This window comes from Manis pentadactyla, chromosome 13, assembly GCF_030020395.1.
Source record: "Manis pentadactyla isolate mManPen7 chromosome 13, mManPen7.hap1, whole genome shotgun sequence".
NCBI lineage: Eukaryota > Metazoa > Chordata > Mammalia > Pholidota > Manidae > Manis > Manis pentadactyla.
Window position 1 is genome coordinate 100533948 of NC_080031.1, and position 25767 is coordinate 100559714.

The 25767-nt window shown below is 53.5% G+C and overlaps 1 protein-coding gene across 4 annotated transcripts in view; it reads right to left on the minus strand.

Annotated features, from left to right (window-relative positions):
• Positions 1 to 25767, minus strand: part of NRG2 (neuregulin 2) — a 171250-nt gene that overhangs the window by 23626 nt on the left and 121857 nt on the right. For all 4 annotated transcript variants that reach the window (XR_008993450.1, XM_036896698.2, XM_036896716.2 and 1 more), the window contains exons 2-4: positions 15011 to 15182; positions 8632 to 8750; positions 521 to 641 (exon numbers count right to left, since the gene is read on the minus strand). Coding sequence is in view for 3 of the 4 variants with exons in the window: in XM_036896698.2 (XP_036752593.2) it covers positions 521 to 641; positions 8632 to 8750; positions 15011 to 15182 (412 nt within the window). In the remaining variant the exon portion in view is untranslated. The remainder of the gene's footprint in view (positions 1 to 520; positions 642 to 8631; positions 8751 to 15010; positions 15183 to 25767) is intronic.

Consider the following 25767-nt stretch of genomic DNA (forward strand, 5'->3'; position numbering starts at 1 on the left):
AGCCAGGTACTGAGGTGACTTTGCCCCTTGAGGCTATAGCAGAACCTCAGCTACCAGGGCCTGTGGGGCCTGTGCCCTCATGACTGTGCCAGGCTCCTTACTGCCAGGCAAGACACACCCTCAGAAATGTTCATTAGAACAGTTTGGAGAGTTGCTGAGAGAAGAGGAGAGGAAGAAAGAAACAGAGAGAGAGAGGGAGGGAGAGAGAGAGAACCCAGTGCCCGATGCTGAGGACACAGACTGGCATCGCCATCTCCCTAAAAGGTGTTGGTGAAGGAGTGGACATCGGGAGATGGGTGTGTAAGGGCCCGGGAAACTGGGGCTGCAGAGCCCTGAGCCCCTTAGAGCTTATGTGTCCCTATATCCCAGGAAAGTGCTAGAAGTAGGACAAACCCTCTTGTCTGCACCCTTGGGGACCCCTTGTCAGTGGCTTGCGGCCCATTTCTCCTAGAGCCCTCCACTTCTGCCCAGCCTCTCTTGCCCTGCTCTTGCCCCCATGCCACCTCTACTGGCCACTTACTTGCAGGAGAGCTGGTTGATGCCCTCGATGTAGTAGCAGACGCCTCCATTGACACAATAGGACTTGGCGGTCTCGTTGCACTTCCGGGCGTGCCCCGACCAGGACGACAGAGTGGTGCTCACTGGAGGTATGAGACACATGTGCCAGTGACCCACTGAGACCAGCCCTGGGCCCCAGGAACCGTCTCGCTCATGGCCAATCTCAAAGCTAGAAGATCAGACTGCAGGAATGGCGTGGGGTCGGGGGGAGGTCTAGTGGCCCCTCCCTGTCACCAACAAGGACAAGTGGAGGCCACTGCCAGCTCTGACCACCTGCCCAGCACGACGCTGTGTCCACACTCTGGGCAAACATCCAAAGGTCAGGCAGGTTTTCTTGTGGTTTTGGAGGGGGTGAGACAGCTAGCCTGTCTCCTGGAATAAGGGCTCCCCTCTGCCCACCCGCTTGCCTTCCTGGGGGCTCCACTGCAGGTGGATGAGAAGGAAGATGAACCAAGTCACGGTGGTGCAGGGAGGAGACATCTGCGCCCAGGGGCACTGCTCGGGCTCTCAGGGTGGCAAAGGGGTGGCACCTTTTGGACCCTGTCATTTTCTAAGACCTAGGGACATGTGGGGAAGGCCTTAGCTGCCATCTCTTCCACTTGGTCCCGTGGAGGGCAGTGGGGGGACAAGCCTCCCAGGAATGCTACAAAGGCCATGTCTGTCTCCAGGAGCACCCAGGCAGCCCCCTTCTCTCCCAGCTATTTGCCATTGCCTCCAGGCTGTGGCCAGCCAGTCCAGGCTATAAATCCTGGGCTTCGGGTTGCTGGAGCAGAGCGGGGTGAGGGAGAGGCTGGGCTGAGGAACTGGGTGAGGGCAAGACTAGGCTTCAAGGCTCTGCCCGGACTGCGCGTCTGCTCCCCCAGGTCCATCTGATAAATGAAAATAACGAAAGCTCTGCTCCCCATGGGCTGGCATCCAAAGAACTGGTTTCAAGTGAAAATTCTTGCCCCAAACATCATTCCCCACGCTGTTGCTGCAGAGTGGGCAGCTGGGCATGGGGGCCTGTGCCCTGCCAGACTCTGGGGCTCTGAGAGCCCCTCACTCCCACCTGGGCAGCCTCCTGGCCCAGGTGGCCCATCCCACCTTGGCTGGTCCTGGTTCCTCAGGGGTTTTGAGTGTCTACCACCCCCCACAGTAATGGGAGGTGAGTGGAGGAGGAGGGGGCAGGCCCTTGGCGCCCCCAGTGTTTAGACATGCGGGGAGACAGATGGAGCGCAGGGAAGGGGAGTGTATACACAGCGTTGCCTCTGTATATGTCTGAGGAGCTCACTGATAAAACCCAGCGGGCAGGGCCAGCTCCCACCTTCCCCTCCACAGCACCGGCTGCTGGTCTGGCATCCTTGCGCTGCGCCCCTGCCGCCGCCTCCTGCCTCTGCTCAGCCCCACCCCCAGCTGGGACCCACTTGCTGGCTGGGACAGGAGGCCTCCACTGGTCTCTGCCTGCTTCTAGGTCAGTGAGACCCAGGGAACTAAGAAAGGGACAGAGCAGAGAAACGGCTGAGGTGACCACGCCTGTGGGTTGTAAAATTCCATTGCTGGGAGGGCCGGAGAGGTTGCTCTGCCCTGCAGTCACACCGCCAGGGAGGAGCGAGGAAAGAGCAGGGAGATGTCTGTCCAGTTACAGTGAGTGTTGGGACAGGATCTCAGGTTGAGCTTTCTCACCAGCCACCTTGGGCCTCCTGGGAGAACACATCGGCATGAAGGCTTGACACAAGCAGGGGGACACAAAGGAGAGGTGCGTCCTCTCAGGGGCCTCGGCTAAGCCAGAGAAATCTCAAGCCAACTTGATTGATTCCCTCTGTAATCATGGGCGGCAGACACTGCCTGCTGCCATGCTGACTGGGCAGCGAATAGCAGCCAGGATGGTGGCAGCGACCCCAGCAAGGCACTTGGGCCTATCCACATGCATGTCTGTGCTCATCGAGGTCTCGGGAGGCAGAGGACAGCTCCTGAAGGAAGATGGGGCCCTAGCCGGGGTGCACAGGACTGTGTCATCATCGGGACTAGGCTGGGGCCCCTGACAGGCAAAAAGGGAGGGCAGCGGGGGAGCCAGTCACAGAAGGTGCTGGGAGGAGGCGACCACAGGCCTTCCCACCTCAGAAAGAAGTGCCTGAGGCCACCCCCTGTGGTGGCAGGTCTTCCCAGGCACTGCAGCCCATCCCTGCTGCTGGTGAGGCTCATGCCAGCAAGGTCCCCACACTGCAGATGTGCATCATCCATGCCGTTCCGGCACATGTGGTTCCCAAAGGCAGCCCGTGTCCCCACTGCCTCACCAGCACATCCCTGTTCCTTCACTGTGTTCTCCCGTGTTTGGGGAAGTGAAGACATAAGGACTCCCAGTTGCAGAGGTGGCTGTGCCCTTGACGCCTCACTGGGATGGCTCCAAGCTACCCCAAACGCAGCAAACAGTCACCTGCCCTAGCCACTCGCCCCTCTAGTCTTGCTCATCTCAGTGGCTGAGTGGCACACCCCGGAGACCCGGAGGCCACCTTTGACTCCTCATCCTCCCTTGTCCCCTCAGCCACCTGTCACCAAGGGCTGCCTTCCTACCGCCTCACGAGCCTCTGTCCATGTCCTGCTACTGCCACCAGGCCCAGCAGCCGTGGTCTCTTTCTGGGATGACCACAGTAGCTTCCTCTCTGTCTCCCTGCCCTTGCTCTTGCCTTCCTTTCTAATTTTTTTTTGCTTTGCAGCTGCCAAAATGGTCTTAAAATATGTAAGTTGACCAATCACTTCCATCACCGAAACCCTCCAAAGGTTTCCATTTGCACTCAGAATAAAGTCCCCCAACTCCTCCCTGGGTCTAAATTGGGCCTTACCACCTCTCCCACTTCATGTCCTGTCCCTCCTTGGCAGTATGTTCAGGCTACATTGGCTTGTCCAACTCCTCTAACAAGCTAGGTGCCTCCCTGTCCAGGCCTTTCAAAATATCAGCGTCTCAGAGGGCTGCTCAGGCCCTTCCTTGCCTACCGGCCTCAGCTTTGCATATTTGTCCCAGTAGTACTTATTCTAACACCAGCAAGTGACTAGTTGTGCAGTACTAGCTGTTTAAAGCTTAGCCCCTTCACTAGAATGTAAGCTCCACCTGGGCCTAATGCCTGACATGTAGTAGGTGCTTAACAAACATATGCAAGTATTTGTAATGAACACATGAACATCTGATTCTTTAGAGAGAGGTGCCTTCTGCTGCCATCCCAGAGGCTAGTCTGGTCTCCATGGCTGATGATGATACCTTTTCTGCAGACTACAGATTGTCTCCTATTAAAGGCAGATGTTCCTGGGAGGTCATTAGGGAAATGAAATCAAAAGCACAGTAAGACACCACTTCACACCCACTTGGATGGCTATAGTAAGAAAGATGGATAATACAAGATGGTGGAGATATGGAGAAACTGGAACTCTCCTACACTGCTGGGGGGGAATGTAAAATGGTACAGTCACTTTGAACACAATCTGTTGGGTTCCTCAAAAAGTTAAACACAGAGATACCATATGACCCGGCAATACCACTCCTAAGTATATTCCCAAGACATACATCCACACAAAAAGTTGTACCTGAGTGTTACAACAGCATTATTCATAATAGCCCAAATGTGGAGATGTCCCAGATTGATGAATGGATAAACAAAATGTGGTATAGCCTCATACTGGAATATTATGTAGCCATGAAAAGGAAAGGAATGGTCTGTACGGATGAACCTTGAAAACATTATGTTAAGTGGAAAAACCAGTCACGAAAGGCCACATATTGTATGCTTCTATTTATGTGAAATGTCCAGAATAGGTGAATGCATAGAGATAGAAAGTAGATTCGTGGTTGCCCAGGTCTGGGAGGGGCACAAGTGGGGAGTAACTGCGAATAAATACAAAGGTACTTTTTGAGATGAAAATACTCTGGGATTAGTGGTGATAGTTATACGACTCTGTGAATGTACTAAAAACCACTGAAGTGTATGCTTGAAAAAGGGTGAATTTTATGGTATATAAATACCTCCAAAAAGTTGATTTAAATATGTGCCTGGGCAGGTAAACCCAGGAAGCCCCTATCAGCCATCAGAGTCCTGGTGCGGGTGAGTTCATTGGAGCCCCGAGGAGAGGCGGAGCAGGGCTGTGCCGGCTGCCAGCCCCTGCAGCTGCAACCTCTGCTCGTCTTCCAAGGCCCAGATCAAGTGTCTCAGTGTCTCGCCATCTGCCGAGGCTGCCCCCCCACCTGCCCAGTGTGCCCCTTTTCTGGTGGTAAAGATGCCTTTCCTCCAGTGCATTAGTACAGGCAGGTGCTTTGAGTTCAGGAATTAGCTTCCTGCCATTTGAGGGACTTTGTTGGGAGCCAGACTATTCAGAGCAGGGTCTGGCTGAGTAGGGCCTTGTTGAATATACATAAGAGAGTGTGTGTGTGTGTGTGTGTGTGTGTGTGTGTGTGTGTGTGTGTGTGCATGGGATTAAACAGCTAGCCATGTTGGCCCCCAGGTGAGGGAAAGGCCCAGAAGCCTCTCCAGGGGTGAAATGTGCCGGCCCTCTGGGGCAAAGCCAGGCCCAGCCCCACATCCTGGGAGGGGCATGGCCACCCTGGGACAGTCCCAGGTTCTCTTTTTCTCTAACTCAGAAGTGGGTTGAACCAGGCTTGTTTTGTTGAAAGTACCACAAATGTCGTGCCGACTCCTCTTCCTCCCAGCCGGAACTGGGAGGCAGCCTCCTGCGAGCTGGCACAGCTGTGACTGCAAGAAGGGCCACTCTAACTTCAGGAAAGAGCACCAGGCTCCTCCAGAATGGAGCTGCGGTAGTCAGGCAGGGCCACCCTCCCCTGCCCTCTTCTGGCTGCCCCACCCCTGTAGCCCTGTCTCCCCATGGGCTGGGTGGGGCTAAGCCAACCCACCGTGGGATGAGTCAGAGGGGGGCTGGCACAGCTGCCCGCTACCTGCCCTCCACCCCCTCCTCAGGGTGTGGTTGCTGCAGGTCTTCTGGGTTCTGCGGGTAAACAGGAGCCTGGGCATCTCTGCCTGGAAAAACATCCCCACGGGGGCTCCCAGTCCCCTGCGGCAGGGTAGGATTGTCAAGGTAGGCTCTTGCCTGATGTGGACAGAACAGGGCAATGGAAGAGGTGGCGTGTGTGTGCATGTGCATGTATGTGGTGGCAGCCAGGTGCACAGGATGCCAGCCTCAACATCAAACTCAGAATTCCGGAAGTTTAAGAGAAGGGGCTTAGAGATCATCTAGCTTAGCCGTGGATGGGAGAATCGAAGATGAGGGAGGGAGAGTAACTCGTTCAGGGCTGCACGGCACAGGTGGGACACGGGCAAAGCTCTGGACCCTTCCCACGGTTCTGGCCTGCCGCTCTCCCGCCAGGCTGCAGGGACAAGAGGCCAGAGGGCCCAGGGGAAGCCTTCAGCAGGAAGCTCCACTATCTGGTTCCTAATTGATCAAACACAGGCTGCTGAGGGCTGGCAGGAGCCCATGGGTGGGATGGGACTGTGGCTTTTCCGAGGGGTCTCACAAGGGTCCTAGTCTCAGGCCCCAAGCCCTGTGCAGGAGAGAGGGCGCCACTGTGGTATCCTGCATGGCAGCCCTTCTCTCTCTCTCTCTCTCTCTGCTTCAGCACCTCTCTAGGGAAGAGGGCTCCGTGTGGTCTGGTAGGACCACCACTCAGGGTATTCTGTCTCCCAGTAAACTGCTCTGCTGAGGGGAGTTCCCCATATGCCCCTGACCATGGTGTCTGAGCAGGGCACATGACCTAAGCAGAGTCAGGGAGACTCCATCCTTGTGACTGTATGAGAAGGCCCAGAGCCAGAGCTCTCCTCCCCTGGGCGGCAGACTGGGATGATATAAACCGGGCACTGCCTGGGGCCCTGGCCTCCTCTTCCCAATGCATTCCCCGAGTGTGGGAGAAGCCCATTGTTCAGCAGGAAAGAGCGAGGCCAACACGCAATGGGAGAGAGCATCCTGACCCCTTCTTTGAGTGTTTGGGCTCTGCAATGTCTAGGGCCAGTTCTACCCCTGGACATCTGTTTTATAAACCAAAAAAAATAAATCTTGTTAAGGTAGTTTTAAGTTGAGTTCTTGTCAGTTCTAACCAAGAAAGTCTTGAATAATAAGACAGGAAACCTTAAGTCTAAAGTGGATCTGAGCATGTCTGCCCATTATGGCTGAAGGTAGAAGGTGCTGGACCCCCAGCACGGTCCATTTCCCCAGGCTTGGGACAGGTTGGGAGGAGCGGGGGCCCCAGGCACACCCACTGCAACCATGTGCAGGCTGGGGCACGTGGGAATCAGTACAGGCCTCGGAGCAGGTTGTAAGCTTCTCTATTATATTTATTAGGTGCCCGCTATGAGCCAGGCACTGTGCAAGGCCCTGAGGCCAGAGTGATAATCAGGCTAGACGCAGCCCCGTGCAGCTCACGGCTCAGGGTTTGCCAACTGCTTTTACATCGTATAGCTCTGTCATTACCCAGCTGTTTGACTTGGGGCAGAATATTTAACCTTGCAGAGCTTCAGTTTCATAATCTATAAAATACAGCACAGGCTTGAGTCAGGGTTCAGGAGACAGTGCGGAGGCTGGCACAGAGCATGGTATCAGTAAGCGGCGGCTATTACTGTAGCTCCTGGGGAGAGGGCATCTCCCTGGCCTCCCTACTCCTGGGCTCACGATTCCACTGCGAAGGTCACACCCACAGAGAAATTCAGCAACTGTGTGAGACTTGAAGAATGATCTAATAAAATTCAACAGATGCACAAGACCACAGCTGGCCAAGAAGTGGCCCGGCAGGGGGGCCTGAGCAGGGAGTGTCCCTGCCATGGTTGGAGGGGTCGGGAGGACGGCTGCCCAGAGGGACAGCACGGGAGGAAGAATGAGAGGGGATGTTGGGGGCTGACTGAACGCAGGGTGGGAAAGGCGGCTGGGGGTGGATTGGTGCCCACGGGGCTGTAAGACAAAGTCCCTGTTCTGAGACTCCACAGGGTCGGGGCAAAGGATGAAAGCATCTTAAGACGCTATTGCTCAGGTTCAAGTGAGTAGGGATGAAACCTGGACCAGGGTTGCCCCCGAGGAGGGGGTTGATGTGGCAGGGTCAGGTGGGAGAAAGATCCAGAAAGAAGACCGACGGGGACTTGGAGACTCAGACCTATGGGATATAGTGGCAAGGGAGGCAGAGTAGCCAGAGAGGCTGGGACAAGGCAGGACACACAGGGTCTGAGCCATGTTCGCCTCTGAGGGCCCGAGGGCCGGAATGTTCCGAGTTCTCTTAGACGGCGCTGGGCTGGGGGAGTACTGGAGGGCCGTCTGGTGGCAGCATAGGGGGTGAAGGCATGTGCAGGATTAGACCTGGTGTCCGCCGCAGGCCTGGGAGCAGCCTGGAAGCAGACCCAAATAACCAGGTCGCCAAATGGCAGGCTCAGTCTGCGGGTGTCGGGAGCAGCAAGGGGCTCTGTGGAGACCCTCTGGGGGCTGGAGTCCTCGGGTTAGAGTGGAGCCAGGCAGCGCTGGCTGCTTTCCAAACAGCCTGGCAGGGAGGAAGCCTCCACACTGAACTTGGGGCCATCTATGGACAGGGTGAGTAAGGGTGCGTGGGCTCCTGATCTTGCAAGTTTTCAAGGGAGAAGGGCCTGCCATCCCTGAACAGAGGCTGACCCCAAGGGTCCAAGGCACACAAGCCTCCCACCCAAGGCCATGAGGAGATGGCTGTCTGCACCGGGGTGCCCAGCAAAGCAACAGTCAGCTTGCACACGCCACGGGCCTGCCTCTCTCCGGAGCCCCACTCCTGGCAGCCCAGCCTCCCATAATTGCCTTCTAAAAATATCCTCCCCCACCCCCATCTCTTGATTTCAAAATATTTAGTTTTCAGGGTATTTAAAATGAGAGCTGGCGGCTCTTCCAGGCCCAGATAACAAAACTAAACATTTATGCTTCAGCTGCATTTCTCTGAATCAGCCCAGATCTCAGGGCTTGATATGGCAGCAGTGGAGGGAGGGGAGTCAAGTGCAAGATGGGTCGTGTGCAGGCCTCCAGGGGGCTGGGGGGACAACTGGCCCGCCCCGCCCCAAACTCCTGGAGGGACCCTCCCTTCCTTGGGGGGCCACCTACCGCTGTTGACATGCAGCCGGCCCCGGACCGTGTCCCTCCCCAGGATGTTCTCGGCCTCACAGACATACTCGCCAGCGTCCTCCACCTTCACTTTGTTGAACTGTAGTCGCGAGTTCTTTCTGGTTAGGGAGGGGACAAGAGGGGGCAAGGCACGAGTTAGAGCCACGTGGATCCCCAGCAGTCACCCAGCATCACCTCTTCGTGCAGAGCCACAAAGGCTGCTCAGGGTAGGAGGCAGATTCTGGGTCCAGATGGGGTGCTGAGCCCTGTAGCTGGAGGGAGACCTGGGCACTCAGAACACATGGCAGGGCTAGTAGCTACACATATGTTCTAAATCTATGAATCCTCACATTCACTTTTCCAGGACTGCACCTTCTTTTAGGCATTTTTCTGGGGGAGGGAAGTGGGGTCCCTTGGGAAGTCACATGACCACTTTCAGTGCCCCCCTGCCCTGACTCCAGGGGCCTCCCCCTGCCCCCAACAATAGGGCAGCCACTGGCTCACCAGCCACCTTGGCCTTCCCTTGGGCACGGCAGCCTGTCACTCTAGATATGCAAGGCCTAGTCCCAGAGACCTGGGGGGCTGCTGATCTAACATGTTCCCATGGCAACCGTACCCACACTCTGAGTCCCAACCAGTGGCTGTCCAAGCCTTCACACTGGTCCTGCTATCAGGGATACTCGATGGCCTCTCCTAGGGCTGTTGTTTCATTCATTCATGCAGCAAACGTTTACTGAGCTCCTTCCGTAGGCCGGGAGCTTGGCTACCTTCGGGAACAAAAGGATCCTCATCCTCATGGCCTGACTGGACCCTCATGGCTAACCTGGACAGAGATGGACAGGGCAGTACCGATGGAAAGACTGAGCCTCAGAGCATCTCCCAGACTTGCCCAAGGGCACCTGGCAAGGCAAAGAGGTGGACCAGGGGCTGGAGTTGGCGAGGACATAGCGGGCCCCCCGGCAGCTCATGGATAGTCTCCTAGAGCCTGGCTCCCTGCATGCCGGGAACTGTGGGGCCAGGCCTGGGCAGGGACTCCGGTACTGCGTGTGACTCCAGGGCACCTGGCCCTGGTTCCCCTCTTCCTTCTGAAGACCCTGCCAAACCTCTCCTTCCTTCCCAGAGTCTCCCTGCACCTGCCCCAGGGTGCCTGGGCTCTTCGGGGCCTGCTCACGCCTCCCACTTCTTCCTCCGCCCCACTGCTTTCCAGGGGCTGGTCTGAGCTCCAGATAAAGCCTGGGACCCCAGCCTGGCCCCCAGGGGGAAGCAAGAACTAGCATGAACATTTCTTTACGTGACGTAACCTCCTCCTCTTTTTAGTCCCCAGTTAAAGCACCAGGTTCTCAGAATGTGCATAGTGGGTTGGAAGGGTGGTGGAATAGGGAGCAGGGTAGCAGAGTGGCCACTGCTCTGAGCCCAGGGATGAAAAACAGAGCCATGAACCTGACAGGGGCAGGAGAGCGAGGGGAGCAGAGGGGCTGGGCTGCGCTGGAGACGCAGCTTGACCCACATCCCTACTGGGGAGGCCCTGTGGGGACTTGTCTGCGGGCTCCACCTCTGCCTCTGGTGGGGATGGAGGGAGCTCTTCCCAGACCTGCTTCCTCCAAGGCCCCCTGAATAAGCCTCCATGAGTTGTCTTGTCAATAGGCCCTGTTGCTGTGGTGATATCCTGGCTGACATTACGGTGACTGACAACTGTCTGATTCCACTCTCCCATCCTTCCCAGCTCAAGCCAGTGTCTGTCTCCTTGGCCTGGTGATTGCCTACAACTCTCTTCTGTCGATTCAAGTTTGTTCTCTTCATTAGACAGAGCCCTGGAGGCTCCTCTGGCTGAGACAGCAGCTCCTTCCTGGCTCCAGACTAATTAGATGCCAGGAAACCCAGGTGCCCCAGGACCAGGCTTCTCTCGCTTCCCAGCCACCAGCGATTCCCTGACACTGGAGGAGCGGAGCAGGGGGGTCAGCTGAGGGCCACAGGGGCATGATGCAGGGAACCAGAGCCATAGCCTCCTCGTTGACCACAGCTGCATTCAAAGGGGCTCCCCTGACATGGTACCGTACGTAGCAGGGCAGTGCTGAGCTAGGCTCACAGATACCTGGAGGGATAAAAGCTAGAACTAGAAGGAAGCCCTCTGGAAGGAGGCTCGGGGCTCAGGCAGAGACCCCTCCTCCCACCATGAGGAACCAGCAAGAGGCAAGGGGAGGGGGACAAGGACCCCTAGTGCTACCAGCTGCAGGCACCGTGCTTTACCAGCTTGTGCTGATGCGGCTGGTTCCAGGAGGTGGGCCGCAGACTTGCAGAAGAGGCCCTGGGGTCAGAGCTGCAGGGTGAGGCTCTCTGGGTCTCTCTGGCCCTGAAAGAGCGGGGACCACTGCACTCTGTTCTCCGCACTCCCAGCTCCAGTGGGAAGGGCCTCGGATTCAGGACTCCCTCCTGCCTTCTTGGCAGGCCTGGTGCCCCCTTGCCATGCTGACCCAGGCCTGCCCCTGTGGCAGATGCCCCTCCCCTCCTCCTTCCTCAGCCAGTTTTCTGCTGGCAGGGACGGATCTGAGCGGCCACGTCTGTGCTCCACCCCTCTGCACATTTCCCCAGCCCCTCCCTCCTGTTGCCTGCCTGAGGGGCCTGCTGTAGCCTGCCCCTCATAAATAAGGGAACACGCGGTTCTGCAGGGGAGGGCCCTGCACCCAGGGTTGTGAGGGGGGGCAGTTTTCTCCTGGCACAGGAAAGCTTGGGCAAGACACCTTGGTGCAGCGGCCCCAGAGGCAGACGGCGAGGGCCAGGGCGGGGGCCTCTGCAGGCCAAGGGCAGTGTGAGCTGGAGAGTGGCCCGAGCAGATGGAGCGCTAGGAGGGCCGGAGGGCAACCTGCAGGTGGGCGGAAGGAAGGAGAAAACTGTGCCAGAGAGGAGGCTCCAGCCCCTGCCCCTGCCCCATGCCGGCGAGACGTGGTATGGAGGTGGCGGCTTTGAATCACAGTAAGGGAATTGGAAGTTTCCTACCACAGCTTGCTCCGCACGCCAGCAACGTACCGCTGGGAGCCCATGGGCAGGATGGGGGAGCAAGAAGCTTCAGAAAGGCCACAAATGGGACAGGGCTGTGACAAAAAGGGGTAGGGGACACATTTCAGGCTCTCGGAGTCTCCCATACCCAGGAGGGGAAGACATGACTGAGCCATTTCTAGACTGGGTGACCCATTTGTCATATGAAACTGAAGCTCCACCAGGACAGAAATTTGGTTAAAGGCTGGGTCCACCCAAAGGGCATGTGGCCCAGTCCCAATGTCATTCTGCACTTGGGAGAGGAGAGCTAGTCCTGCAAGAGTCTCATCAGTTCAGCACTGAATGCAGCGCTCTGCCAGGGCATACACAGGTGAGCAGTGCATCTACGAGGCCCAGCCTTCGAGTCTGTCTCACGCTAGGAGAGACAACCCCCCAATAATGCAATAAAACCGTGTCTAAGGCACCAGGAGAGGAGATGATGAGAGCTGCCTGGAGGGCTCAGGAAGGTGTCCCAGGGAATATGACATTTAAGCTGGGCCTTGGAGAACTTTGCCAGGGACAAGGGTGGGGGTGGAGGGAGCTGCCAGCACAGGGAACAGCCTGGGCCAAAGTCCATGGTCGTGAAAGGAAAGAGCAGGGATCAGGAGCGCTGAAGGGCTGGGGAACAGCAGGGTGATGATTTATAGGTCAGGAGAGTCGGAAGGGCCCCAAGGCCTGGGCTGTACCTGGCACACAGCAGGCTCTTAAGATCTGTCAAGTAAATGAATGAATGATCGGATATGTGCCCATGTTAGAAACATCATCCTGGCAGAGTCACAGGTGTCTGTGGACCTCTAGAACTGTGAGCAAAACTGGGTGGATAAGGCACATTTTTTCCGAAGAAAGGGTTGAAACCTTTACCAGATTCTATAGGAGAAGCTAGACTAGGAACTCCATGAAGGTAGGGACCACATCTGTTCCCTTCTCTGGTGTATCTGCAGCCTGGCACAGAGTTCATGCTCAACATGCTTATCGTAGATACAGGAATGAATTCACAATTCATGGCTTGTGGCCCAGAAAAGGTGGGGATGGCCACGAGTGGAACAGTGGAGCAAAGGAGGGTAGAGGCAAGAGCACAGAGATGAAATGTGCACGGTGTGGAGAAGAGACACGGTATTCAACTGGAGGGGACCCGCGGCGCAGGTGCTGGTTTAGCCGCAGCTGAGAGGGGAGCGCCGAGGGCAGGCAGGGCCAGAGAGGGCAAAGGAGAGAGTTTCTGGATTCCATTCTGGATTAGAGGTGTCTGTGGGGCATCTCAGGGGTGCTATCTAGTGTTCACCTGGCAGCATGGGTCTGGAACTCAGGTTTAAAAATGTCATCAAACTAGAGATGGAGTTTTGAGGTCATGAGATATGACAGGGTGAAATCACCCAAGGTGGAGAGGGCGGGGGAAGAGGAGTGAGGCCCGTAAGACAGGAATGTTCCAGCATTGATGGCAACTGAGAGAGTGATCAGAGGCACAGAAGGTCCCAGAGGAGGAACCCAGGGGCAAGGGAGCAGGTGGCACCCATGCCAATGGCTGCAGATCACAGGATCTCTCAAGAGCCACGACCACAGGGAGCTTCCACAGGGCATCAACAGGGCAGATTCCAGCAGAGCAGAGCGGAGGGGAGGATGGGAGAGCGGGCTCCGCGGGTATGAAACCAACCTCAAGTGGTGGTGGAGGAGGAAGACGGGGCAGCAGACGGCGGACAGACAGGGACAGCAACACGAGGAAAGGCCTTCAGAAGAGAAGTGCTGTGAGTGGGTTTGGTGGCGGACAGAGAGGCTGCAGTCGCCAGAGAAGGGGGTTTGTTAGTGGCCCCAGGGCTCTGAGAGCGTGTGCGTGCCTGTGCGAGCAGAGCGTGCGGGTGAGCGTGAGGGCGGCTGGGGACCAGGACTGGGGGATGAGGACGGGCAAGCTGTGGAGGAGGGTCTGGAGGACCCTTCCCTGACCCCTGTGGTCTCGGCAAAGCAGGGGGAGAGGCTGTCTCCCGGAAGGAGAGGACAGGAGGGAGGCAGCAGCCCCAGGAGCAGTCCTGGAAGAAGCCTGTCCTTTCTTCTCTCCAGTTTGCAGCCGGCCTTGGCAGGGCAGTGCGAAGGGGTGGGGGGGCCTCAGGGAGGCGTGGTGGGCAACCTGCATGTCCTGCTAAGTCTGTAGGCCAGGGACTCACCGGACCCCTCCCCCGGCATTCTCTTGGGAAGCAGCTTTCTTTCACCAGAAGCCTTTGATCTAAACCAAACCATTCTTGAATTTCTTTCTGTTTTCTCTCTGGACCACTTTCCAGGGTGCCCAGTTTTGTCTTTGTTCCCCGCTCTTGGAAAGAGAGTCAGAAAGTCTGACCCATGACCCCCCTACCCTCTTCATAGGTACCGGGGAGTCAGGCCCAGGGCCACGACCCAGGGCCACACAGTGGACGGACGGGAGCAGCCTGAGCCCAGGCTCTTCCATTCCTTTCTGTTGTAGGGCAGGCGGGTCATCTTCGCTTGTATTTGGTGCGTGCTGGTGGGTGAAGAGGGAAATGACAGCCAGGAAGAGGGTGGCTGTGAGCTCCTCTGGAGGGACTGGAAAGACTGGAGGGCCCCTCAGCCAGGGAGAAAAGCCTGCCTAGGCCTCTGGGCTGACAGGGCAGAGGTCACACAGCACTTCTGTTTGGCTAGCAGATGGGAGCCTCTTGCTTGTCCTGCCCTCTGACAGCACCTCAGGGGTATGAGAGGCAGGAGAGAAGGAGGGGCTGCCCTTGGACTCTCGGCTTCTCTAGCGCCTGAAACCCCCTGCCCCGCCAACCCAAGATGGAAGAAAGCCCATCTCCCACAGCCCGGAGACTGTAGAGCTTCTGACTCTCTTTCCTGGAGTGTTGACTCCAAGATTAAAGACAATTCCCTTGTCACGGGGGACCCTGAGATACAGGCTCCCCTGAGAGCAGGCACAGCCTTGTGCCCTCCCCTAGCTCTCTGCCTAGTGGCCGCTTGCTGTGCTCAGAGGCCAGCCCACCCTCATGCGCGACCTCCCAGATGCGTTCTGGAATGAGACTCTGTCCCCAGAGATTTCCAAGTGGGGGGGTTTTCGCACACTGTGGCAGGTCCTTTGAGAAGTTTTAGGAATAAGAGGGGACTTCCACAGATAAAGCTGATCTAACAATCAAATTGCCTTGAGCCAAGCAGAGACATTAACGAAGCATCCACAGTGCAGGACACCGGGCCAGCAGAACCAGACAGGCCCAGAGCTGCCAGGGGAAGTCGGGTGTGGCGAGGAAGTGGACCGGAACTGGTTCCATGGGTGGGCCTAGGGGGACAGTCCTGGCTTCAGTCCAGCTCAGGAGGGAGGGGCAGCTGGGTGGATGAGGCAGGGGTGGATATTGCTCACCTGCCGTTGCCATACTTGATGCGGATGTCACGGCTGCGGTTCAGCTCCTTGCCATCCTTGAACCAGCGGTAGGAGGGCTGGGGATTGCCCGCTGCTGCCTCACACTTCAGTGACTGCTTCTCGCCCACCTGTCCCGTCTGGCTCTTCATCTTCTTCAGCTTGGGCCGCGCGGCTGTGGGGGAACCAGGCAAGGAGGTGAGTGTGGTGGGGGAGGGGGCAGTGCCAAGCATAAAAAGTCAAGGAAGGGCCCCTCTCCTGGGTGGAGTGAGCCTGGGCTGCCACCCTTCTGGGGTTGCCTCCTAGTTTAATTCAATAAGCATTCACAGAGGGTCTGCAATGATGTCAATATGGTGACTGCCTATGGAGTGGTACGAGAGCTTTAAATGCATTAGCTTATGAAAACGAGCTCACTGCAGCGGTTAATCCCATTTACAGATGGGGAAAACCGAGGCTCAGAATGGTGCAAGGTGACGGATCTGGGATGCAAACCCAGGTATCCTCAGTGTTCCTAATCTAACTCCTGTCCCAGCTCCCCAGGCTATGCTGGGCCCAGGGGACACAGGCAAACCTAGATGAGAGCGACAGCTCCTGCCTTCAGGAATTTCAGTCTGGCAGGGATGTCAGCACAGCACGGTTCGTGAAGGCTTGGGGGTGCTGAAGCCCTGAGGGGCCACCCAGTCCAGGCTGGACAGGAGCGAACTCAGCTAAGAGCAAAGGGCGGGGCTAGAAGAAGAAGGGAGGGAGGTGGGCCAGGTGGTCAGCGCAGTGGCCTCAGAGAGTCACATGTGGTCTAGTGGGGTGGGATAACTTTTTCAAGTCACATAGAGTGGCTGTGTGGGGGACAAAGTGTGGGGCTACTCAGGTGGGTACAGGCCTAGCTAGGGTTACACGGCTGCAAATACTGAGCTGAGAGGCTTCTCCCATTTTTCTTAAACACCTTTCTGTTTCCACATGCCCAGGTCCCCATACTTCACTGCTCCTCTCCCCGCAACAACCTTACAAAATAGAAAAAGAAGTACACTGTTTGTTGTCAGGAATGTGAGGGCCAGCCTGTGCTCCCTGCTGGGGTACGTAATACTTCCCATGGCGACAGCCCTCTAGAGGACATGCAGTGCCTTCACGCACACTCTCCTTTGGTCCCTGAGCTCCTCTGTAAGGCAAGTGTCATTGCTGACATAGATGCTGAAGATGACACTCAGAGACGTTAAGATATTTGACCAAGGTCACATAGCCAGGCAGCCACAGAACTGGGACCAAAGCCCAGGAATCTGCATTTGCAGTGTGCCAGGCTTGTAGCAGGCTGGTGTCCACTTTTGCAGTCTCAGTGTTTCTCTTTGAGGTACTGAGAACCTAGTTGAAATCCTCCCAACAGCAGAAGGGGGGTCTGCTGGGGCCAGGGAGTTGTCTGGGGGCCTTGCTGGCCCCATTTAGGCCCTCAGTCCTTCTCTCAGCAGTTCAGATCAACAGGCCCAAGCTGGCTCTGGGTAACGGCAGATGAGAGGGCCTGCCGATAAATGGGGTCCCTGACTCTGAGCTGCTGCTTGTGAGTAGGGAGTAGATGGGAGTGGGGTGCAGGGTCCCTAAAGCCCTAAAAACTAGATTGCATAAACTCAGAAAACAGTGCTTGTGAAATTATTAAGTTAATTTTAGAAAAATTTATAATACAGATGGATAAAAGAACACAAAATCATCCAGTGTCGTCCTAGTGCTCAGAAATAAAACACACACACACGTTTTTAAACAAATGGGATCACTGGCAGTAACATGTTTCTTTCATTTAATAAAACAGTGTAAGCCTTTCACCTTAACATTAAATATTAATAATAGTATTCCCCAAACTGAATTCTAAAGGACAGGAATATCCAGAGAGATGATAATAGATGTTACTTGAGAAAAGGGCTCCATTAGCAAATCAGTTTGCAAACAGTTAAAGAAGTATCTTTGTTGATTTTAGTATGATTCTCCAAGAAAGGGTCTTGGCACTTTTTTCTTAGAACGCTTAGTAGGATTTCAAGGAAATAAAAGTTATGTGGGTAAGTTCTGTAACATAACTTACAGGAGTATATATTTATAGATGTATACATATTTTAGTAGATAATATATTCACATAATTCAAAATTCAACAAATGGAAAAGGGTATATGGCTTAAAAATAAGTCTCCCTCTAACTTCTGACCACAGCCATACAGTTGCTGTTTCAGGAGGCAATGAATTCTACTAGTTCCTTTTATATCCTTTCAGAGATCTTTTATGCATATACCAAAAACCCTAGTATCCACATGCAGATTTTTTCCGCTCATCCACCAATTTTCATGGCTGCATAATACTCCTATATAGGTGTATGGTAATTTACATAATCAGTTCCTCTCATGGGGGCATTCAGCATGTCTTCGTCCATTCCACCACCCCTGCATTACAAACAGGCCCAGAGCCACAACATCCTTGCAGCGTCCTCCATTGCATATCCTGCGCACACATCCAGCATATACCACTGTAAGGGCAGTGTGGCCCTTCACTCAGACTGCCTAGGTTCAAATCTAGGCTTTGCTGCTTGTTAGTTTTGTGTCCTCAGGTCATTGACGTAATCCTTCTGTGCCTCAATTTCCTCATCTGTAAAACACAGGAGATAATATCAGCCCCTACCTCCTGGGAGGATGGCTGCAAGGATTACATGGGTGTAGAGCCTGGCAGGCAGAGAGCATTTAATAAAGGTTAGCTATGACTGTTATTATTATCCACAATTATTTCCTAAGGCAATCTTCCTAAAAGTGGAATTGCTGCGTCAAGAGGGGAAGCAAGCTTCCTCAGCCTTACGTGTTGCCAAATTGCCTCCTGGAAAGGCTGCACCAATTGTATTGCACTCCCACCAGTAATGACAGTGCCTGTTCCCCCCTCACCACCACCCCCAGCACTTGGTATTATCATGTATTTTATCTTTGCTAACTTGCTCCACAAAGGTAAACTCTCTTTGTTGTTTTAATTTGCAGTGATTTGACTTCTGGTGAGGCTGGCCACTTTTCCTAAGCGTCATGGCCCATTGTGTTTCTTCTTTTTGAATCGCCTGTTCCTGTCTGTACTCTGTTTTTCTGTTGGGTGCTCATCTTCTTAGTGATCTGCGAGAGTTCTTTATAAATGTCAAGGCTATTAACCCTTTGCTATAATTTTTCTCCAGTTACCTGCTTCTTAACATTTTTTTAATGCTGGCTTTGGTGTTTTTGTTTCTTGACACCCAGAGGTTTTATGTGTATTAACCTAACAATCTGTTGGACTTTCTGGAACTTAGTTTTCCTGAGTGTGGCAGAAGCCCTGTCTCAGCATCCTTCCCCCTTACCTACACCCCCACCCTCCTTCATGTGCTTGCTCAAGGGTCCCCATCACTCCTTATTAATAGCTCTTAACCATATATGCTAATGAGAACCATAGGGGAAATTAAAACTTACGTAGGTGCCTGGGACATATCCTAGACATTCTAAAGCAGAACCTGTGGAAGGGGGTCCAGGCGTGCAGGTTGTAAATACATAATAAATATGTATGTGACATACATATGGGAAAGTGCACATATTGTAAGCATATAGCTCAGTGACTGGTTACAAACTGGACCCATCTTCACAGGTGGCTTTGCTCTAAGGCTGAGCTGACACCCAGGGATCTAAACTCTTGGTGACCTGGTGAGCTCCTGCCCATCTCCCTGTTCTTGTGAACTGGGACACGGAGAGCTCTTCTCAGGTTGTAAAGTACCCCTTTCCCTGGCTTGGAGAGTGTTGCCCTTCCTTGCAGTTCCGAGACAAGGGGACTCCTTTCTCCCCCGCCACAGGCCACCTCCCAATGAGCCATGGTGGGGACGGGGGATGACACCTGCTGGGAGGAAGTGGTGGTCACTCTATGACCTTATTTCCCAACATGAGTCTTGGCACAATACTGTGCACTGAGCTCTTGGTCACTGCTTAATGGTGCTGGTGATGGGGGCAGGGGTGTGGTTACATAGAGACTGACCCCAGAATCAGTTGGCATGACCCTAACTCAGAGGGACTGGGAACTGGGGGCTACAAGTATCCCCTGCCACCAATGGAAAACCCAGGACTCCATGTCACTGCACAAGGGAGCCCACCCCAGCCAGTGAGAACCCCACGTGACCCAGTGGCCACCTGTTGATAGTCCACTTCCTTCAGAACCCCATCTAGTTCACTTGTTCCTCATTCATTCATTCATTCATTCGTTCATTCACTCAACCTATTACATGCCAGGCACCATTCTGGGCCTTAGTCTATAGTACAAGACAGAACATTTACTTAGTATTATGAACAAGAGAGATAAGCTTCCTGCTTGCAGGGAGCCTGAATTTTAGTAAGGAGGACAGACAATAGCAAATCATCAACAGGAACAATGAGGCAGTGATAAACAGCTTGATAAAGGCCTTGAGGTAGGAATGAACTTGGTAAGTTGAAAGGATAAAAGATGCCCATGTGACTGTAAGATTCTGGGAGGCAGGAATGGTATTAGGGTCGCCTGGAGAGGTAGGCCCACGTTACAATGTAGGGCTTTGTGAGCCAGGATGAACAGCCTGGCTTTGTTTTGCCTTTTTATGGGCCTACTAGAAAATTTTAAATTACATGTGTAGATCACATTACATTCTTAAAATTTTTTTTATTTTATTAAAACATCATTGACATACAATCTTACGTTGGTTTCAAATATACAATACAGTGGTCCAACCATTACCCATATTATTAAATTCTCACCCCTCTAGTGCAGTCAGTATGTATCAACGTAGTAAGATGTTACCGAATCATTAACTATATTCTCCATGCTGTACTACAGTCCCTGTGACCCACCTATATTGTGATTGTGAATTATTGTGCCACCTAATCCTCTTCACGTTCTCCCCACCCTGCCCCACTCTTTTCTCCTTGGTAACCACTAGTCCCTTCTTGGTGTCTTATGAGTTTACTGCTGTTTTGTTCTTTCTGTTTTGCTTCATTTTTATACTCCACAAATAAATGAAATCATTTGGTGTTTGTCTTTCTCTGCCTGGATTATTTCACTGAGCATAATGCCCTCTAGCTCCATCCATGTTGTTGCAAATGGCAGAATTTCTTTTCTTTTTATGGCTGAATAATATTCCATTGTGTATATGTACCACATCTTCTTTATCCATTCATCCACTGATGGACACTTAGGTTGCTTCCATGTCTTGGTTATTATAAATAGTGTTGCAATAAACATAGGGGTGCATATGTCTTTTTGAATCTGGGATCTTGTTTTCTCTGGGTAAATTCCTAGGAGTGGAATTACTGGGTCAAATGGTATTTCTATTTTTAGTTTTTTGAGGAACCTCCATATTGCTTTCCACAACACTCGTACCAATTTACATTCTCACCAAGAGTGTAGGAGGGTTCCCATTTCTCTGCATCTTCACCAGCATTTGTTATTTCTAGTCTTTTGGATGTTGGCCATCCTAACTGGTGTGAGGTGAAATCTTGTTGTGGTTTTAATTTGCATTTCCCTTCTGATTAGCAATGTGGAGCATCTTTTCATGTGCCTGTTGGCCATATGTATTTCTTCTTTGGAGAAGTGTCTGTTCAGGTCCTCTGCCCATTTTTTAATTGGGTTGTTTTTGGGTGTTGAGATATATGAGTTCTTTATATATTTTGGATGTTAACCCCTTATCAGATAAATTGTTCACAAATATATTCTCCCATACTGTAGGATGCCTTTTTGTTCTGCTGATAGTGTCCTTTGCTGTACAGAAGCTTTTTAGTTTGATGTAGTCTCACTTGTTCATTTTTAGTTTTGTTTCCCTTGCCCAAGGAGATGTGTCCAGGAAAAAGATGCTCATGTTTATATTTAAGAGATTTTTGCCTATGTTTTCTTCTAAGAGTTTTATGATTTCATGACTTAAATTTAGGTTTTTGATCCATTTCGAGTTTACTGTTGAGTATGGAGTTAGACAATAATCCAGTTTCATTCTCTTACATGTAGCTGTCCAGTTTTCCCAACACCAGTTGTTGGAGAGGCTGTCTTTTCCCCATTGTATATTCACACTATATTCTTATTAGACAATACTGGTCTAAAGAATGACAAAATAAAAATAACTATACATTGACTTATGCTGTGTTCATTATAAAGAGTCTTCTTTTTGTATCTCTTAATGCTTCCTCACAAGAGTCATCAGAGATTCTAGAAACCATTTCTCCTGTTCTGGCAGCTTCTAGTCCTGGTTCTTGGTCACAGAAATCTTAGTTCATAGCTCTTTGAAACCCAACAATGGGCATTTTGAAAGGGAATAGGACCCTGAGGATTGGCTGTGTTTTTACTTCAGGCAAGTCCCTTGACAGGAGGGGCAGCTGCTCAGGTGGTAGGGAAGAGAACACCCCAGGGTGGCACTGAGAATAATGCCCCAAGGACCTGTGCATTCTCACCAGAGTCTTGCCAGGCTTTCTATGGCAAGGAGTGTGGGCAACCTCCCCAAGATGGGCCTGGATTTGTTTTGTAGACGTGATGGGAAGGAATCAGAAGCTTGTAATGCTTACAAGGCTTATTTTCTGCATTTTAAGCTCATTCTTATCCTGAGCCACCTTTGCTTTTTCCACTTTGGCTTCTAGCCAGTGGATCCTGTACCAGCCCCTGGGCACATCTGGACAAGGCTAAGAGGCTGATCTTTGTGGGCCTGGAGAGAGCACTTATGGGGCTTCAGACATGACTGGGCCAGCTCTAGCGCCTGCCTGGGCACCCTCTCTGAACCGGGTCCAGTACTGTCTGAGTCTCTCTCACAGCCCAGGGCCCAGAATACAATACCAGTGTGAGGTATGGAGACCACCGTACCATATCCCAGGAGTGCCTCGGAGCCAGAGCTGACCCAAGCAGAGGCACAGGCTTCCTGGGATGGATGGGATCTCTCAGAGCAAGCACTGAAGCAGCCCAGTAGTAGGCCCTCACCGTCAGTCAGTTGACATGTGCTGACCAAGTGCTTACTATGTGCCAGGTTCTGGGCTTTGTTCCAGACAGAAATGATCTAACCACACGTCACCATACCAACCCCAAGGAGTTCAGCTTGTCCCCTTGGTTATTGTTTTTTATATGAGAAATATTTTTGTGGTCAAAAAATTACACAATTCAAATAAGGAAAAAGAAAAGCACATTTAAATTCAATCAATTACCGCAAGAGAGAAAACCACTTGCAACACTTTCAAATATCTCTTGCAAGACTTTTCTAAAGTGTTTTATAGCCTACCTTTTCAGTCTATATATTGTAAAAACATTTCCCCAAATCTGGAAATACAGATCAAAATCATTTTAAGGACTGCATAATATTCCACTGTTCAGATGAATTTGTTTCATCTCCAGTGTTCTGCTCATATTAACAGTACTGCAATAAAGTCCTCTGTAAATTTATCTCTGCAGCCAAAGGGAGGGGTCACAGTACTGGGGGGTCTGTGTGAACTTCCCCACGCAGAGAGGGGACCCTCAAAGGCCCAGCACATAGGAGGTGGTCCGATGAGAGGCGTCAGGTAGGAGCAAGGGGAAGATCTATGTGCACAAGAAGGAGTAGCAATTTTAAGCACCCTCCTCCCATGACCGTCACCAATACCCTGTCCTCTATGGCTTCTCCTTCCCCATAGGTAGAGGGGGCAGATGGCAGGTGACAGCCTAGGGGGCCCTTGGGTGTTGGCAGCCCTGCCATCACCTCCCTTAATGTCTCCTCCCCAGACCAAGCCCTCTCTGCCTAGCTCCCAGACTCCTGGAGAGGTTATTTCATCCAGCTCCCTTCTTCCTGGATCGGTGCCCACTGGGGCAACAGGACCAGGACTCTCTGGAGTTGGGGGTTGGGGTGTAAGATCCCTCTGGCAGCTCTGTAACAAGAGGAAGGTCTCAAGGATGAGCTAGGTCTCCATAAAAAGATTTCCCTTGAGGATGGGTCCTATAAAGCCTCAACACACATCTCCACAATTGCCATGAGTTGGGCCACAGGATAGCTGGTGGCTTCGGCCTCTTCATCACCCAGTGTTAAGCCCAGGCATCCAGCTGTCTGTCTGCTGAGCGACCCCCCAGGAAGCACCTCACTGGCGCTACCAGCAGCAAGAACAGCCGCGGCTGCGCCTTTCCCACAGCCCAGCCCCACGGCCAGGAGGCACCGCTGCTGCCAGGGGGCTGACCTCATTTCTCTCAGCAGTGGGCGGTGGGTGCGGAGGCTGCAGAGATCTGAGAGCAAGACTGACGCCCGGGATGTGGCCAGGCAGCCCAGCTGGGGAGGACCTGGCTGGCCTCCCTCCCAGCAGGCAGGGAGCAGGGGCAGTGGACTCTTAAAAGGGTTAATGATCCTCACCTCATGACTAAGGCTGAGCAGTCCTCTTTGCAGGGCAGCACTTGGAGACAATGTGGCCAGCCTGCCCGCCCAGCATCAAAGTCTCCCACCGTCCTGGTGCTGCGGGCTGCAGGCTGGCCCCCTCCCCGGCCCTCTCCCACCCACAAAGCAACTGCCACCTACTGGAGGTTAATTACAGACTCCAAGTTCAAATGAGAAAGAAAGAAAGAAAAAAAACTAAAAACACAGCTGGTACAAGTGGGCACAGAGGGCCTACTCTGTGAAAGGGTAGTCAGGTATCCTCCCCGTGGCCTGCAGGAGAGCCACTTGTTACTCACACGCCAGGCCTCCCAAAGTGAGTGGGCACCCCGCTGGGCTTCTTGGCTTTCCCTGAGCCACATCTCCTTGGCCAACCAGGCCTGGCCTGATGCCTACACTTGTCTTGTTCTCCTCTCGCACCCATCCAACAATTACCCCCTCCAACAGTCCCTGTGGTGACCAGTCCCTCTGACGCACGGTGTTGAGCAAGACAATCTGGCCCCTGCCCCTGGGTCAACCTCCTGTTCAGGGCTCCACTGAGACTGGCAGGGGAACAGCCTCGTGGAGGACCACTTCCCCTGTGCCAGGGAAAGCCAGCCCAACCCGATGGGCTTTCGGTTCAGCAAGCCAGGAACTTGGCACCTCAGCTGCAAACTAGGGCAGAGGGGCCAGGGCTGGCTAGGGATGGGAGCTAAAGAAGGGAGGCGGGCCCTGTATCAGGAGGAGGGTGATCAAAGAGGAAGAGGGGAGGGGGCAGGAGGAGACCACACTTGGCCTCCCCAAGACCAACACAAGTGGTTCCTGCTTTCACCTGTGTCTGGGGGAGATGGCACAGATTCACAGAGCAGAGGCAGCCATTGCTGGGGGAGCATAGAGTACTCAGCCCAGATCCACACTCTCCCAGGGTTCCTGCCAGCCCCAGGGCCATGGGCCACAGACACCTGGAGTTGGCACAGATGAGGCACAGAGGAAGCAGCACGGTAACAGGGGAAACAGTGGCTGCCGAGGGCGCAGCCCTTCAGTCTTTGCACCGGCCTTCCGACTTCCCAGCTGTGCTCCCCAAGGTAAGAAAGTAGTTCAGCTTCTCTGGACCTCAGTTGACTCATCCGCAAACCACACTACCTGTTTTAGAGGAACGGAGTAAGAGAAAGCTCTCTAGGGAAGGCTTCTGACTAATATCATCTCTTCCGCTGCTGGGGTGGAAGTAGGGACAAAGCAGAGATGACAGGCCTTCAACCATTTGCCCACGCGCGGTTTCATCTCCTCAGTGGGGACGGCTGGGCCCTGGAGAACCCTCCGTGGAGGGCCTGCTGCTGGACGAGGCTGCCCCTTGCTTGAGGAACCCAGAGAGGAGAGCCGAGGAGGAGATCCCAGACCCCCACCTGCTTTGGAAGGGGCTGCACTTTCCACCTCCTCAGCCTGGCTGGAGAAAGTTGTTTCCGAAGCTCTGGGTCACGGGGAAATGTAGCACGGCCGGTAAAGGGGAGGCACCTCATACACCACCCAGACTGGGGTACATGCAGAGCTGTAGGAGGAGCTGAGCGCCTCTTTCTGAAGGCTCCGCCAGGCTCATTAATTAAAGAAAAGCAACACCTTTGTATTAAAGCAAACAGACATATGATGGAGTACAATGTCAAGTTCATGTGGGTTTCTAAGATAAAACAAAAATACAAGAATTCAAAGAAATGTTAGATTTTAGTGGAAAGGTCTTGGCAGGCTTGATACAAGGAAGATAGAGGCCCATGTGCTTACCAAATGCAGATACCCCAGAGGCTGCAGGGGGGGCCCGTTGCCAGAGGCCTGGCCTCCTTCCCTCAGGTCCACCCACTAGGGTGGGGAGCCCCGGCATGGGCGCTCGGGGGTCTGGGAGGGCTGCGATGTGTCCTGTGGTCCAGCAGAGTCAGAGAAAAGGGGCTTGAAGGAACTCACCCTAACATGACTGACTGCCTAGGCACTGGCCCAAACATCACATGAGGGAAACTGGTTTCCCCATCTTCTCTCCCAAGACCACTCTTTCTCCTGGGTTCTCTTTTTCACAGGTACCTTGTCATCTGTGACAACTCTGTGTCTCTCCTGACTCTCTGCAAAGGTGTAGAGCATTCTTCTTCTTTCCTCACATCCCTCCATCACTGCCAGGCCCTGGTTCAAGCCTTACTGCTCCCACCCAGGACCCGCCCACTGGCAGTGCCACCTTTGTGTGCCTCTCTGCCATTCAGAGAGGCTGATGTCTGTAGAAGAAAGGCTACCCCACCTCTCTGGCTGGCAGCCAGGGCCCTTGTGGGACCCTCGCTGGGTCACTAGTGCCCCCTTCCCATACACACCTCTCTGCTTTTCCCCCTGCTTCTTCTCTCCCGGAATTGTACATCCCAGGCAAACCAAACCTCTGGCTGCTTCGCAAACATGCCTATTCTGTTCTC